Below are 17,529 nucleotides of genomic sequence, written 5' to 3'. Positions count from 1 at the left end.
ATAAAAACGTAGCGATGTTCTGGCGGTATGACATGCTTCAACCTGAGGCGCTTGCGAATTGTTTTGTTCACAGTTGACGGTGCGAGGTGAAATCTGTGGGCCATATCACGTTGAGTCGGGGGATTTTCTTGGCACGCCAATCGACGGATCGCCCTTAGCACTACGGGTAACACTTTGCTTGCAGCCCTTCTCCTGGTGGTTTTCGTGGGTGAATGTTTCGCAAGGAGAGCCTGTTGTGTGTAACGGGCCACAATAGCATTTGCAGTAGTCACCCCGAGTGTTAACCCATTCTCCCGCCACTGTTTCACAATACGTATGAAAACTTAGCATGGAAAAGGGCCATTACGTAACCCTCCCAATATCGGTTGATTTTCGGCGCCATTTGATAACATTCACTACCAACACTCACACACCTACAAAGTCAGACACAACACTGCTCCCGCCAGCAGACCCATAGTTTCAGCATGATACGCCAGGTGGCAGCACCTAATCGAAAATGGTTGGATATAAAGCGAACAACCTCTGTACACATTCCCAAGATCTCGGTATTATTTACATTATGTTTTTGACTCATATATAAGCTAATAGATAGCCTGTCCGGTACTGGATGATGATTTTTGTTTTTCTTGAAATGTTACTTTATTTTGTATGTAATCTTATCTGTTCTAAAAAAATAATGTCTTGAAGTGTGTTTTCAACTTATATTCCACCTACTCATTTTCTAATTATAGCCAATAAACTTAGGATGTCCAGTACTGTCCCCTGTATCAAATTACAAGTACTTAACACGTGAATTTTATGGTGATATCTTATTGATACATCTATACAAACAACAACAATTCAAACAGCATACACAGATACAATATGAAGTTATTAAGTCAAAATAAAATAAATTATAAATATTGTTAACTGCATGGTACTCTTTTGTCTACTACCTTACAATAAGTTTTAGACTGATATAACATTTAAATTGTTATTTATACTGATTTAGGAGAAATAAAACAAGCATTTCTAATTTGCAAACCGTATTGAATACTTTACCGCATGCTATTTCTCCAATTTTAAGGGTGATTGTTGCTAATTTACAGGGACATTGATGACCTTGAAAATATATTTCATACTCTTCACAAAACCAGGTATCGATTTTTCTTAGACAGCTGTTGATGGTTTTGGATGCAATACAAATTTTTCTTAGCGGGCAACAGAATGAAATGTTTACATGGGAATGCCTATTAATAAATATTTTCTTCCTGAAAGAAAATCATTTTTTCTTGTTGTTGTTTAAAGTCCACTTTATGTACAGATAAGATAACTGGGACTGGACCTACAGTTTTAAGTGGGATCTGAGTCACTATATGCCTCCATCAGGAATTGAACCCGGGACATCTTGATTACAAGGCAACAATGTAACCACTGTGCCATGAGGAAGGTAAAAAACAATTAGCATATTAGCTGGTGGATAAGAAGTAACCTCTTTTTTTTGCACATATTTTTGAGGAAAAACCATTATAACTTAATATAATGATGAATTTATAGAATTTCAATAATAAAGTAATGTGTAGGTCTATTACTTTCAACAAATAAATTACCAAAGCCAACTAGCCAACTTCGTTAAAACCCAGACATTCATCTCCAGACCTAAGTGAAGAGTCACTTGAAACCTCTTCTAATCAGAATCTGAGTCCTCATGTAAAAAAATGTCCTCTGTACCATCCAGTGCATTACTAATGCCACACTTCTTAAATGGTTTAACGATCATCTTAGTCTTTCACAGCATCCCATGAAACTTTGACCCATTCACAAACTTGAAGGTAATCAAAAACTGAGCATCAGCAAATATCGAAAATTTGGATGAAATGTGTGTAAAGAGAAAATTGCAAAGATATACAAATGTTACAGTAGACCAAGAAATGGAACTGGTTTTTATGAAAATTTGTATTTTTGTTATTTTACGTAGCTGTTGTGTCACTGTTTGGTTAATGAGCTGATATTGATGTAGTGATACTCGCAAAGAACACCCATGACAAGGCTGAGATTCCAACCTGGGAACTTTGGTAGGGAGATCGAAAGTGAAGAACTGAACATACCACTGAGGCAGTGGTTTGGATTACTAAGATACAAATGTCATATGATTTCAAATGTTAAAGCTACATTACTAGTGCTTCGTGGGGAAGTAATCTCAAATTTTGATAGCAATGTTCCTGCATTATTCAATCGTCAAATTTAGAAATTCCTTGAGAAATCTTGGATCAGCAAGTTGAATGTGGTGATGCTGATAATGCCAAAGTATATGTAAAATGTGATTATCATAATTTAATTTGCAATGTGTGTCCAAAATGGACAGATTTTATTATTAAGCAAGATAAAAAGTAAAAGATAAAGGTAAAGTGTTCCCCTGTGCTTAGCACCACGCCATGAAGGCATATAGGGTGTGTGGGGGTAACGCCCCACACTTTCTTGATCCGGTCGTGAGTGGGGGTGATGTGATCAGCATCACGCCCCTGACCACCTTTACCCCCCAGGGTTTCCCCCAGGTACCCATGTTATTCGACAGTGGGTGGGCGCCGGGGCCGCTTCCAATGTTAGAAAAGTTCCCGGATTTGAACCGGCCGAGGATCGAACCTGGGACCTTAGGAGAAAGAATAATACAGAACACAATAGTCATTTGTTTGCTGTCAAGAACATGCAAGTTCCACTGATTAGTTCAGCATCCAAATCTGCCTGTCAAATGAAAATAACATTTAATTATGTTGCAATAGGTCGGCCTCAGTGCATTCACATGTACCTTAAAGTCCTAGATTACAAGACAATGAGGTTTTATATTCAAGTATGTGAAATATGTGTGTGATAAAAATCGTTCTGTATGAAAAGGTGCAGTAAGTAATCATTATTCCTATGTAGGAATCAGTGCCAGATCTACAAATCTTGGCCCCCCCGCAAAATATTTCCAAAGGCCCCCTCTGCCTACCTTCACACACACATATATATATGTGTGTGTATTACACATATATAATGTCTGTGTGTGTAATTCTTGATCTCATGTTGACAAACTCACATACAAGGGCCTACGCGGTGATTCAAAAGTCCTTTAACACCCTTTATAAAAAGTAAAGGAGTTAGGCTGGGTACAGTTGGTCATGATAGAAACAGGTTAGGCTTAGGGGGAACCACATTGGTGTGTTCCAAGCGGACGTCCACCATATTGAATTGAACTCAATTTTTATTTAAATGGGAAGGGGGTGATGTGCATAGGTGCTGATTTCTTAAGTGATTTGGGGGGGGGGGTAAAGATAACTAAAGCAGAAATAATGATTTCTTTCCGTTTGCTGGAAAAGGGGCAATTTTCTTTTCCTTAAGGTGGAACCTAATACACTTGAATTAAGCTTTGAAAAATAGTAATTGCAATAACTGTCTTTGAAAACAAAACATATACGTATATGAGGGTACATCAAACTTTATTAGCTGGACAAAAAATTCACAGCACTACTGTGATTATGTAATTATATAACATAATACTTTACATGTAACTTTTGACTGAGAATTTTTTATCATATTCTGTTTATAATACCTATTCTTACAATCCTTTATAGGAGTTTAATATCTTCACACATATTTACATAAAAAAGGAAGGCCCAAGATAAAATTTTCATCTGGGCGAGTGATTTTTGACATTTCCGAAGGGAAACAAAGGACCTCTCTTGCAATGGACTGGCTCATTCAAGAGCATGAAGACTACAGTATTCCCGTGCTTCTTCCTCTATTCTCGCACATATTCATTCATAATATGCCATGCATTTTCGTTAATTTATTGTCAGTTTGAAAAAGGAAATACTGAAATAGTAAATGCACAAGCACAAGAAACGCCCTCAAATTGAGTGATAGTCCCACATTTTTGATTCTGCCCATTTCAGAGCAGAATCCTGCATATTTTCCCACCCCTTGTGTGCAAAAGTTATGTAATATCTTGGAAGATATGCATTGGGCCCCTTATATGGGAGTCAAATGAGAACTGGATGGGCCCAGGCCCCTCTGCACCGGTGGTGATGTATATATATATATATGACACTATTTTCTCACACCTGAAGAATGATACATTTGTTACAATCATGCAGTCAAAACCCTTTCCTGATTAAAGATAGGTTGAAGAAACCTTCACCACAGCATTTCTCGTGAAATTGTAGCCTGATTTGATCTAAGGTCAGAATTTTTCCGGCATTGTCCTCGCAAAAAGCTGATCCAGGGTACATCCACCATAAAATCAAATGGTACCCATTGGAGCGGGGGTAGGGTGTAAATGCCGCCGGAGCATGGTGCTGATCACATCACCTCCAAGATGTCCGGCATCGAAAATATGTGGGGCCCTGCCCCCACATATACTAAATGTGCCTTCATGGCACGGTGCTACATGCACAGGGAACTTTACCCTTACCTGTGTATATTGTATTCGTTTCTGTACCTCGGAGTAACTACGTTTATTTTTTATATGCGGATATACGAACCCTCTACTATGTCAATGGCTGAGGCACCTCCGCACTACGGGGTTTTGCGGGTTGTAGATCCGCCACTGGTAGCAGTTTTTATTTTAAAAGTATAAAGTAGAACAGTTGCATGCACATCCTGTTATAGGAATACAAAGATGCATCATTCGGAATTTCCCCCCACCACAAAAAATGAAAACAAATCTGAAGGGAGGACATTTGTAACATCTACGTCTTGAATTGATCCCCCTTTTATTATCAAGGAGCGAATTTACAATATAGAGAAAGTCTCCAATTTTGTTAATTTTCGGTATACTAACTAATTTTGACCTCCTAATCACGAATCTGTTGAAAAAAACCGGGGGTCACGTCTGAAAATTTGAAAAAAAGCCGATTGAATTTTTTATATATATATAGGTGTATATGCGTAGTTTTACGAACAAAAATGTAATATCCTGTCATTGTGTCCAACCACGCCGTTGTTTAACAAGAAAATGATTTATGATGTTCAATTTTAGTACGATCCCTATTTTTTCGATGAATTTAGGGGTGAAATGAGTGCTAATGGAACCTAACCTAACCTCGTGTGAATGGTTCGTGGGGCTACACGTGGATGGTTTTTGGGGCTAACGTCAATGGTTTGTGGGGCTACCCGTGGATGGTTTTTGGGGCTAATGTCAATGGTTTGTGGGGCTACCCGTGGATGGTTTTTGGCGCTAATGAACAATTTTTCATCAAAATGTACAATTTCCAGACGTGACCCCCGGTTTTTTACAACAGATTCGTGATTAGGAGGCCAAAATTAGTTAGTATACCGAAAAGTAACGAAATTGGAGACTTTCTCTATATTGTACATTCTAGCCATCATCAATTCTAATATCGAATATGATTTTAAAATAAATTTCTTATTGTTGTTTTACAATTTGCATTTTTACATTCATGAATTAGGTGCAAGTCAATGACGCGACCTTCCTCACAGATTTTAAGCACTCAATAAGTGTCCCTTGTTTTTGTTAACTGGGACGCTGGCGGTATTAACACATTAATTATGTTATGTCTCTATAATTTTACCTGATAATAATTGCATTAAGACACCGATAAGAGTTGTTATTTGAAATGACCACCACTTCTTTCATAAATACTCCCGCGCCACCGCTACAATTAAGTGGTCTTACTAATTGACCCCCACCGCTTCTGCGGAAAAATTTCCATAAGAAGATTTTTTAGGGGAGAAATTGGACCTGTATAGCTAACCTAAATTAAATTTAATAGATAATGAAGTATGCAAGTAGCAAATAAACTACAGCAAATTAGATATAGCGTAAATTCTGTGAATATTGGTACTATTAGTATTATTTGTAAACAAACAATTTGTAGCATTGCAAAGTTTTATACAGCGTGATATATATGTTTTATCTTTTCTTATGCTACCGTTATATTAAAGCTGACCTCTGGTTAAAATATTATTTTAACCAGAAGTAACAAAATAGAAAATATTACTTAATTTTGACATTAAATTACAGTATCGGCTCACAGTATTGTTTTAGATAAGTATGCTGTACAAAAAACAAGCGGGACAAGGTTCAATGTTCAATATTGTTTGGTAACAGAACAGAAAACTTTTAATAACATTTCGTAAAATAAGATTTTTTTTTCTCATAAGAATAGGTAAGAAAAGTTGGTAGTTTACCATGATCTTGATTATAACTGTAGATTCAATAGACGCCGAACATTTATGAACATTATACAACGGTCCAACACACATTTTTAGAGCAGTTGCGCGCACAATATCTTACGATTATAGCAGAAACCTGGCAAATCCAGTAAGACAATCTCAGTATAGTCCAAATGTTATTTGATGAAGTATTAAACCTGTTTCTATAACATGTCGACAATGTGTGTGTGTAGTATATATACATCACAGTCGAATTCCAATTGTACCTTAGAACAGATAAAGGTGACGGTTCCGAATGTTTAATGCTAAGAAGACCCAACTAAAGCGAATTGTAACTTGACTTACCTAACAATGAAGTAGAAAATTTGGAAAATTTCTTCACACCCTGTGTAGATGTTAGCAGCAAGCAGCAATTCGTATCCAAGACGATTGTAAATAAATGGCTGCTCACAAACAAATAATCATAGTAGATGCGGAAGGGAAAATTCATTTTCCAGAAAAACAGTATGTAATCATCAGGCTGAGGAAGTAAATGGGTATGTACATTAGAAATCGAAACACGTTTAAAATGTATGTGTAGACATTAGTTCTTCGGTGTCACCTTCCTTCATCAAAATATTAAATTGTAAAATAGGCCCAAGTTCCGTTTGTTGTATTGCGATTTTATTATGCTACATATGCATTTTTTGGTAACACTTTACTATACCGGAGACGGATTTCTTCAAATTTACAGGAGAAAGTACTTACGCAAATCATTTTCTGTAGCGTTGTTGATGTTCGGGAATGTAGTTTTGATCCATTTTAATGCGAATGCATGTGGTTTTCTACGAAAATCTATTTCCGACGCACTATTGCTGCTGCCGCCATTTGCTTTCTGCACGAGAGCACAATACGTGCTATTGCTGCTGCTACAACATGATGTGTCGAGGATGCGTGGTGAAGTTGTTGCCGGGCGTGGTAGATGCCGTGGAATTTGTAATTCCGATGTTGTTCGTATATGCTAAATTGAACGAAAGGAGTGCTAATGGAACCTAACCTAACAGGCCTAACCTAACCTAGTAGGCATACCTCGTCCCCGTGATGGGTCGTGGGCCTATCGTATGTAAGAAATAAACATTATGTTCGTTATAAATCCATTATTTCACCTAAAGAAATGTTCTGCAACGCAGAATAGTACGTTATCATTGTAAAACATTGCAAAATAAATCATTGATAAGTGTCTCCGGTATAGTAAAGTGTACCAGTAGTATAAGCCGGAGACACATTAAACTCGTTTGTTATCAAATAAAAATCATTGCTACTTACCTCATATGCATAGCGGAAGATTATTCAAGCTGGGGATCACTTTTTTTCCCATGAAAAAGCGTTATTTTTAACATTATAATCATTTATTGGTCGTTGCTAATTCAGCACGCAAATTTTGACTCACATTGTCTATCGTCAGCTGATATGCAGTATCGTCAGCTGATGTGCAGTGTTTCCAAACTTATGAACCGATAAATGCCGCACAAACTATTCACAAAAGGTTTTTAAGCGATAATTGAGGCTAGACTCTACTTTACGTCCTTATCTGCATGGTGATTGCTTCTTTGCGTTCGCGGTGCGTGATCGTGGTGCGGCACCCGGCATCTCTTCGGGTATGTACCTTTTTCTTTTTACACTTTCTGTTCACGATAGCCCCACTATCCATTCACGGGGTCGAGGTATGCCTACTAGGTTAGGTTAGGCCTGTTAGGTTAGGTTCCATTAGCACTCATTTCACCCCTAGATATGTGCTTCATCATCTAAAAAATTCCTCAGTACGTTCAATTACGCATATCCGGAAAACATCGGTTTTTCTCGATTCACTCCTTCAGGAAAGTTTTCCTCGCTTTTGGATTTACGTTGTTGAATTCCTTATAAAATAAGCTTTCCAACGATATATGACACGTATTCCTTAGGAAAAGGACGTAAACTAGAGTCTTGCCTTAAATTGGAAAAAAACAAACTGCTCACACGTCATCTTGTAAAACTACCGCGTGGTTGCTACACTGTGAGGGGGTTACATAACCAAACGCACGGAACATTTGATTCACGTAGTCAACGGAATGGCGGCACGAGCTATCGCACAACGGAGATGCATGATTGACGAAAAATACCTTATTTACAGGCAAATTACGTAGCAGGATTCCAAAAAACAATATCCCCGGCTTCAGAAAGTCCTCAAGAACACAATTCCGTAAGTACTTTCTCGTCTTTTCTCCTGTAAATTTTAAGAAATCCGTCTCCGGCTTATACTACTGTTACCTAGTAAAGTAGTACCCATTTTTTATATGGTTCGATTTCAATTTCCGTCTGTTAACACATGCTGCGGAGTTTTTACGATTACTTAGATTTTGTTCAATACATGCTTTTGTAGTTAGGTTAGGTGGGTCAGATTTAGTTCCCTTAGGATTTTAACAATAACCCTAAATGCTTTAGTGGTTAGGTTAGGAGGGTCAGGTTTAGTTCTCTTAGCATTAAAATAAGATCCCTAAATGTGTTGTACTACTGAATGTGGCCAAAAATTCAGAAGATTTTATCTTACCCATAAATTTGACATTTTTTTGAAATGTAAACTGTGCTGCTTAGTTTCAGGTAAGCTCTAAATTACTTCTACATTCATTCCCACTCGTCTACGATACTTACTGTCGCTTCTATCAGGGAAGAATGGGGAGCGTGCATGCTTGCGTAAGGTATTTCCCCCCCCCCCCAACATACGAGGGTCGTTCAAGTCAATCGGGGACTTTTTTTTAAAAAAAAATAGAAGAACAAATTTCAAAGTGTGGTAACTGGATTTATTTTTCCACATAACCTCCTGCTACAGTTATACACTTATCCCAGCATTTAACTAACGACTGGAATGCTTCGGCATAGAAAGATTTATCATTACGGCGGAACCATTGTAGGACAGCATTCTTCACTTCATCATCAGTGTTGAAATGTTTTCCTGCAAGGAATTCCTTCAGGGGTCCAAACAGGTGAAAATCACTTGGCGCTAAGTCAGGACTATAGGGGGTGGGGGTGGTAATATCCCCCAACCGATTTCCTGGAATGTTTGGAATGTGCGTTGAGCGGTATGCTGTCGTGCATTGTCTTTCAAAAAGAGAACATGCTTTGTGATGAAACCCGGACGTTTCTTCCGTAAACTCTTATGCACATCACGCAGAACACTGCAGTAATACTCACTGTTGATAGTACGTATAGTATTGATACTTGCAATTTCACGACAGGTTATGCGACGATTGTCCAGGATCAGCTGCTCCACGCGCTGAATGTTCCCAGGAATGACTGGCGTGGCCTGTGATCCACCACGACCGGGATCGTCAGGAATAAAGGTACGGCCATCTTTGAAGCGCTTACACCATTCAAATGTTTTACTGCGACAGAGTGTCTCATCACTGTACTGAGCCTGAAGTCTTCTGTAAATTTCAGCAGGTTTTCTGTTCTCGTTCACTAAAAAACTTCATCACAACACGCTGTTCGATGTAGACGTCCACACTGTTGTACGCCATCTTGAATAACGGTCTATGCAGAAGCGCGGGAAATAAGCGCCGCCTACCAGTAACAGCACACAGTTGCCAGTTCCTACTGCATACAAAACCTCCAGCCTAGGCGTCTATTTAAACCTGGAAAAAAAATAAGTCCCCGATTGACTTGAACGCCCTTCGTAAATAACTTTTTTTAGAAATCCAAACAGTGCACAGCACTTTAAGGAAGGTTCAAATTTCGTGTGACAATGATTGCCAAAATTCTACGATAATTAGTTTTTCTGCTGCGAGAATTTGAAAAACAATCTGAACCGTTACTGTAAAATCCTATTTAAAATTGGATTGGAGCATAATTTTATTGATCTTCTGAAGGATCTTGCATTCAAAACCCCAAAGCTGTACTTAAGCTGATTTGGACATTGCCCAGAGATTGATTTCATCTTTTCCCTTCCAATTCTTTTCTATACTGGGAGTTAAATTCCTTTTGATTTATTAATTTAAGTATTGTGCAAACCCATGCTACAAATGCTATTACTAATTACAGTCAGTTGGATATGGTTTACTTTAACCTATTCAAAGCTTTTGATCCAGTGACATCATAAAACCAATGCAGGATTATCTGAAAATTAACAACATTTTATACTATCTGGAATGTGTTCTCAGTGTCTTCCCATCATTTCTGGTGTGGGAGCGATTTTACAATTCCGGGAATTTCTCTATTTTTTTTTTTAATTTGGCATACTCACTAAATTAGGGCTCCTAATCACGAATCTGAAGTCAAAATTTGGCGCTCACGTGTCAAACTTGCAAAATAAGAGGGTCAGTCATTGCAACCGACAATGCACAATTGCTCATTATTTATCGCAAGATTTTCCGTTTCAAATACTTAAAGAACGAAATATATATATTCCTGATATTACTACGACCCTAAAATTTTTAACTATGTTTCCTAACCTAACCTAGCCTAAACACGCACCAATGGTTCGTGGGGCTAGCGCCAGTGGTCCGTGGGGCTAGCCATAATTCAGGAATTTCTATACGTGAGTGCCAAATTTTAAGTGCAGGTTCGTGATTAGGAGACCCAAATTAGTAAGTATCCAAAATTTCAAACAAATTGGAGAAATTCCCTGTATTGTTAAATTATACCCTGCTGTGTCCCAAGGAAGTGTTCTTGGCAGATGACTATGTTGACTGCATGGGGGAGATTTTTGTTGGCTGAAGTAGGGATTGCTACCTCCCAACTTCCGGTAGCAAGTGCTATCTCACTTTTCTGAAGGGTTAAGCTACAGCTTGTTACTGTTCAATATGAAAACAAGGTGCTTTTTCTCATATATGTGACTTTTAGGACATACTCAGACTGATAATGGTCGGAGATACATGTTTTGAGTTCTGCAGCAGTAATTAATCTGTAATTAACAATTAGTAATGTTTAATTTCATTCTTACTATGTTGGGGGGGGGGGGGGGAGGGGCGATGTCCTGAAAATTGTGTGCATTTTTGAAATTTTTTTTTCATTGATTTTGACATCCCGCTTTTCTCAGTTCTGGCATTTGGAAAAACACTTTTACCAAGGGAAACAACAAGTGTGCAATTTTTCCACAGTAATGGAAAACATGAAATTTCATGGAAAAATATATATTTTTTTCTTTCTTTCTTCTTCTAACATACAAGGGTTGGATAAAAAGTAATGGCAACACTGCTGTCCCGTGAAAGGGGCGAGTCACAGCGCCAGAACCGTTTCGTGGTTGATAAAGGAATGTCAGACGAGGAAGTATAGTGAGTGGGGTGCGATTGTATGTTATTCAGTCAAAAACAGCAGTGCTCTGAAGCAGAGGACGAGAGTGCAAGCGCCCTAACAATATGTTTAGGCAAGAAGAACAACATCTCTTAGGCAGACGGTCAACGCAGCCTACTACTGCACCTTCTTGCAACACCACCTTCGTCTCGCATTAAGAAGGAAGCGACGGCACATTCTGGCACGGTGTCCCATCATCCTGCTTGACAATGCAAAGTGTCACACTGCGAACACTGTGACGGCGCTCCTGCATAACTGGTAGTGGGAGGTACTGGAACATTCGCCGTATTCACTGGTATGAGACCATGTGATTATGACCTTTTTGCCAAAATGAAGGAACCACTGGGCGGGAAGCACTACGACACGCTTGAAGCCATCATACGTGCTATAGGGCGGTCACTGCGGGACATCGACAGAGATGGACGCGCTGACGGTGTACGACGCCTTCCATACGTGTGGCAGAAGGTCGTAGAGATGGGGGGGCGATTACATTGAAGGAATGTAACACGTGCTCCTCTGCCAATACAGTCAAGTAGCAATTATACCAGTGTTGCCATTACTTTTTATCCAACCCTTGTATTATGGAACATTTGTTTTTCCTACCGCAGGCTTATAGCCATCAATGTGTACTGAACAAAACAAGGTACATATAATTTGTAACTCCAGAGATATAAATTTTATTTAATATCATGCGGGAATTTAAATTTCCCACTGAAAACCCATCCGTAGTTCACAGGTTCCCAGGCTCACAGGCAAACATGCTCCGTTGTTGAAGGTTAAGGTGATCGTTGTTACAGGTATTAAATAAAAGCCATTGCCAAGAACCTAAAAAATATTATTTTCCTGTAGTTTACGGTTATTACAAGCATAAGAAAACAGTTTTTCGTTGTGACATTTCAGGAGAACACACGCTCCCTTCATCAGACATTTATTTTCGTGTTGAATAAAGATAGAGTTATAACAATGGTTAGCAATTTTTTTAAACAAAAAGAATCCTACAAATAATGCCAAATGTTTGCAAAATTAACAACTGCAAAGAACTGGGGCATTCCAGCATTACGTGTGCGACATTCACACAAAAAATGCAAGGGTCTAGACATGTAATTGGATCAATATATTCATAATGAACTAATTTCATAGAATTATGAAGTACTTTGTGGTGTCTGCTAACAAATGAAAAGGAATCTTGAGTATGATGACACAGCCTGAATGCATGAAAAGCATTAACGAAAATCTGTTACATGTGTGATGCTTTAAAAATGTAGTCAAGTTTGACTTCATTTGTGAAGCATATAGGCTACAGATGTTAATTTTGTTGATGAAATGTGCAAATGAAATGCATTCACAAACATTGAAACATCAATGCAATTAAAAACAATAATAATTTCCAGATTGATTTATTTTGTTATTTACATGGAGTAGACCACTTTTCATTGAATGCCCCAATTACAAATTTGTTATACAATACACATTAGTACCAAATTAGTGATTTTTTTTCTTCTTCTTCAGATTCATGGTGCTTTGCTTCACCACCAAAAGAATTGTATCCCTTTTAAGGATCGTGCATCAGAGAAGATTAAGCACTGGGAAAATGGTAAAATATCTAGGACAGGAGGAAGCAATAAACATTGACCAAGAGCTCTTCAATGAGTACCAGTTCAGCGTAGACCAGTTGATGGAATTAGCTGGTTTAAGTTGTGCAACAGCTCTTGCAAAATGCTACCCTCTGGAACAGCTGAACAACAATACAGTTCTGATTTGTTGCGGACCCGGGAACAACGGTGGTGATGGTTTAGTCTGTGCACGCCATCTTAAGTTGTTTGGATACAAACCATGGGTATTTTATCCAAAACGACCCCAGAAGCCATTGTTTCAGAATCTGACACGGCAGATCGAGCTAATGGATATTCCTCTTGTGAATCATTTCCCGCCAAGTGAAGATATTGACAATGGTTATGAGTTTGTTGTGGATGCTTTGTTTGGGTTCAGTTTCAAACCTCCTGTTCGTCCAGAATTTGCTACGGTTATTGACACGCTCCAAAAGGTCTTGGTTCCTGTTTGCAGTGTGGATATCCCTAGCGGATGGGATGTAGAGACAGGGTGTCCCGAAAGCGGAGGTCTTCAACCAGAGTTCCTCATTTCTCTAACAGCTCCCAAGAAGTGTGCCCTCAACTTTAATGGAAAGTACCATTACCTTGGTGGAAGGTTCGTTCCACGGAGACTTGAAGAAAAGTACAATCTAAACCTTCCAGACTATCCCGGAACGGATTGTTGTGTAAAACTTGACTGAGTGTTGCCATGTGATATCATATGAATAAAAGCACAGCGGCAGCTTCATGCTGGGAACATTATTGGGTGACATTTGTATATCAATTCCAATATTTTACACTGTTAATAAAAATTCTTAATTATAACAGTGTAGTTTTTAGTTGTGTACATTTCTTGTTTCATAAAAATGATGTGACCTCTGTGGGAGAATGGTTGCATGCTACAATGCCAGAGGCCCCGAGTCCAAATCCAGCCTGAGCATTCTTTGCATGTTTCCCTTCATCAATTTGATCATCTCATTATCCATCCTCATCTTAGCCATTAGCTAAAAGTGGCAGGTAAGCAAAGAAAAAGAAACCGAATCAATGAATGTCATAAAAAGGGGCATTATTTTTATTTTTGTAGCAATAGCAGTGTTTGGCCTGAAAAAAAAGCACCACGAGAAGAATGCTGCAGCATGACCACAAGAAAAAAAAGAGGAACACAGTGCTTGTTTAGCCATAATCTATGTTTTTATGAAAATATGACTACAGTTTATAATCAAATGAGGTTGTAGTAGTACACAGCATAGCAAATTGTTGCAGTATGCTGCAAACCAATGATAACACCATTAAGCCTTGTTTCCATGATAACCAAGAAACTCAATATGCTGACCAAGGCAGAAATTTATTTTATTTAAAAACTTGAACTAAACGTTTATGTTTTGGTCAGCATATTGAGTTTTTTTTTTTGCAAACCAATGGATCATTGTTTGAATCACATAAAACGCCAACCTCCATAGTGGGTAGCATGGCATATGATGCCAGGGGCTGCAGGTTTGAATCCTGACCTGGATGTGGGTGTTCTTTGCGAGTATCCATTCATTAATTTAATCACTAATCCTGATTGCAATTAGCCAAAAGTGGCAGATAATCACTGTGCGAATTAAGCTTTTTGCTTTGGGGGGGGGGGGGGCACTCAGTGGCGTATTTGTAATGTCACTTCGGATGGTTGATTTGGGGGGGGGGGGGTTAAGCAAATTTGTATGTTACCAGCCAGTAATGCAATTACATCAGCACAGATTTTGAAATTCACGTCTTCCCCTACAATTGTGTGGGTACAGTTAAAGAGTTTCTGTAAGAGATCAAATTGATAAGTTTTTATCTAATGCCAAACTATTCTTTGACCTTTTTGCTCATGGTTCACCTATATATCCACATTTTCTTTTTAGTAACATTTTTTGATAAAATGCTAGGCACATTACGAAACTCTGGCTTCTCCCTTGGAATTTCTTCGCAGAAAATTTAGAATACAGTGAAACCTTGATTTTACGTTTTTCAGGGGATATAACTGGAAAAAACTGAAAGTACGGGAAAATGTAAAATTGAGGATAATTTTATAACATTTTGGTATGCTGGGACCATCAAGATTGAATGTATAATCCGGGGGAAAGTGTAAAATCGGGTTTCCACTGTATCTACTTTTGCATGAAGAATATCCTGTAAAAAAACAGGTACAAACCAGTGGCCATGTTTGTATCAAGACTTGCCGAAAAGCCACTGTACCCAACAAATGTGTTATATTTTATGCCAAGTGGAAAATAAAAATTCCATGTTTCACACTGCAGATTGGCAGGCAGTAAGTTGAACAATATGTGCACAGATGTAAGAGAAATATTCAAGAAAAATATGTATAAAATACACTGTGTATTTTTCTCTTGTATTATTTGTCAAAGTCACAATAATGGAAAATACTCAATAGCAAAAATGTTATTAGGTGCATCCAGAAAGTAAGTTTGCCACTCACCCAAAGGTGGCAGCAGGCCATGCGTATTAAAATCGGTTTTGTACATGCGTGAGAGGCACATGCCCTGGCTAGTTAATGTCCTAGAAGACGCCTCCCGAAAGTCCTCACTGCGACGAAACATGGCGGTCTTATTCCATCTCCCGCCACGTTCAAGGTTAGTTCGGTGATCAAGTTCTTGAACGCACAAAACATACAGCCGATCGAAATTCATCGTCAGCTGTGCCAGGTGTATGGGCCAGATGCCATGAGCAAGCAGATGGTGCGTTGTTGGTGCAGGATATTTACTGAAGGCCGGAAAAAGGTGCATGACGATTAGCGCACTGGGTGGCCATCAGCCGTTATGGACGAGCTTGTGGAGCAGGTGCAGCAGCGCATATTGGAGGATCTTGACGACACGATGACGGAACTCAGCAGCCATTTTCTGCAGATTTCTCGGTCGTTGTTGCATGACATTGTTACCAAACGCCTCTTGTTCCGGAAATTGTGTGCCCAGTGGGTGCCGAAACAAATGACGGCTGTCACACAGTGGTTCGGCACCCAGGCGGCAGACTTCTACGACTCAGGTATACAGAAGTTGGTCCCACGTCATGACAAGTGCCTGAATTCTGGTGGGAATTATGTTTACAAGTAACAGGACAAGTGCTGTATCTGTGGCAATATATCATTGAATGAAATAATGTATGCTTTTTGTGCACGACCCCAGGGAAACTTACTTTCTGGATGCACCTAATATTTGAAGGTTCGGAGGAAAAGCCACTGTTCATCAAATTCCAGAAAAATGAAATTTAAATTGCAATCCTGTACTGTACATGTAAATGAATAGGTACAAAAACCATGCTTTAAAGAATGGAAGTGCCAAGTGTATGGAAAGAAAGCATGTGTAATGTCAGGTATAGCATCAACATGGCAGGAAATGACATCTCTGCCTCGCTCACAACAGAAAATTGATTTACCCATTTCCCATCTTGGCAACTACTGTATAGTGAGATGCATAAGTATTACCAAGCAAATTGTCGATCACCATGTGTATTCTCTTTGTTTTATGCAAGGAGAGTTTCAAGAATTACTGAAAAGTAATATTGGACAATTCCAGAGTAATACTTGTGCATCCTACTGTACCAAATGTCATATTAATTTATCACATTTGTGGAAATGTTACAAGGAAAAGAACCAGTCATAGCAAATTATAGTGTTTATTACCATTTCATCACGAAATGCAACCAGGACAGGAGCCACATTTGTGTGTTTCTTCTTACACGCCATTCTTCCGTTTGTTTCGGCTAATCAAAATGATGACCGTGAATAATGTTGAAGAGGCATTCCAAAAGGAACCTGGCCTGGATTCAATCTCCACTGGAGGCTCAAGCAGATTGGATCCCATCCCAATTAGCCAAAGTGTACATAGACAAAAAAAAAACTCAATTCAATAAAGGAATCCTGGAACCAGCAGAGCCAAGATAATAATTCAGAGCTGATCGCTGTCAGTCAGCTAGGAACTGCATATTCCCAAGCATCTAAATTGAAAGTGCTGTATCTTGAGTATCAGAATATGTAGCTGATTGTCACTGAAGAGTTTTGTCTTGGAGAAAGAATTCAAATTTAGGAATTTACTTCACTGCAACAGGATACCTGAATTATAGCTTAATGCTCAAAAGTATGAGTGAAGCATAATTTTTGGATACATTGGTACACCTGGCCATTTTTCACCCTTTAGAATATACAGGGAAGAAACTCCTTATCTAAAATCCTTACGTTACGGTTAAAAAAATGGGCTGTAAAGGGCCCCTTGAGAATGGTTGTAAGAGCAACATTGTAAATTGTACAGGGATCTGCACAAGACATTTACAACACAAAAAAAAATACCTCAGATACAGAGTAAAAGGCCTATGCTTCTAAAAAAAATTAAAAAATGAAATAAACATTGGCTAAAACACTGCATCCTCGTATAAATGGTTGGGAAGATTGTCCGAGAATATGAAAATTGGCACATTTGATAAAAACACTTACAACAACATTACA

General features: G+C 38.6%; 2 protein-coding genes across 3 annotated transcripts in view; one reads left to right on the top strand and one right to left on the bottom strand.

Annotated features, from left to right (window-relative positions):
* Nucleotides 1-5,629, bottom strand: part of Zwilch (zwilch kinetochore protein) — a 66,797-nt gene extending 61,168 nt beyond the window's left edge. Inside the window, exon 1 of the mRNA XM_083136492.1 lies at nt 5,550-5,629. Coding sequence (XP_082992618.1) covers nt 5,550-5,614 — 65 coding nt within the window. The 5' untranslated portion in view covers nt 5,615-5,629. The remainder of the gene's footprint in view (nt 1-5,549) is intronic.
* A 328-nt stretch (nt 5,630-5,957) lies between these two features.
* Nucleotides 5,958-13,866, top strand: Naxe (NAD(P)HX epimerase). 2 transcript variants are annotated; one of them, XM_083136490.1, is made up of 2 exons: nt 5,958-6,146; nt 12,967-13,866. In XM_083136490.1, the coding sequence occupies exon 2, from the start codon at nt 12,971-12,973 to the stop codon at nt 13,745-13,747; it is 777 nt and encodes a 258-aa protein (XP_082992616.1). In that variant the 5' UTR covers nt 5,958-6,146; nt 12,967-12,970; the 3' UTR covers nt 13,748-13,866. The 2 variants fall into 2 exon arrangements, with proteins under 2 accessions (XP_082992616.1, XP_082992617.1); XM_083136491.1 differs by lacking the exon at nt 5,958-6,146 and adding an exon at nt 6,576-6,689.
* Nucleotides 13,867-17,529: the final 3,663 nt, after the last annotated feature.

The sequence above is a fragment of the Lepisma saccharinum genome, chromosome 15, assembly GCF_977018435.1.
Source record: "Lepisma saccharinum chromosome 15, izLepSacc3.1, whole genome shotgun sequence".
NCBI lineage: Eukaryota > Metazoa > Arthropoda > Insecta > Zygentoma > Lepismatidae > Lepisma > Lepisma saccharinum.
The sequence above is the reverse complement of the archived record's forward strand: the minus strand, read 5'-3'. Positions and strand labels throughout refer to the sequence as shown.

Coding starts and splice junctions, on each gene's coding strand:
- Naxe (XM_083136490.1), top strand. CDS start 12,971: ATGGTGCTTTGCTTCACCACCAAAAGAATTGTATCCCTTTTAAGGATC.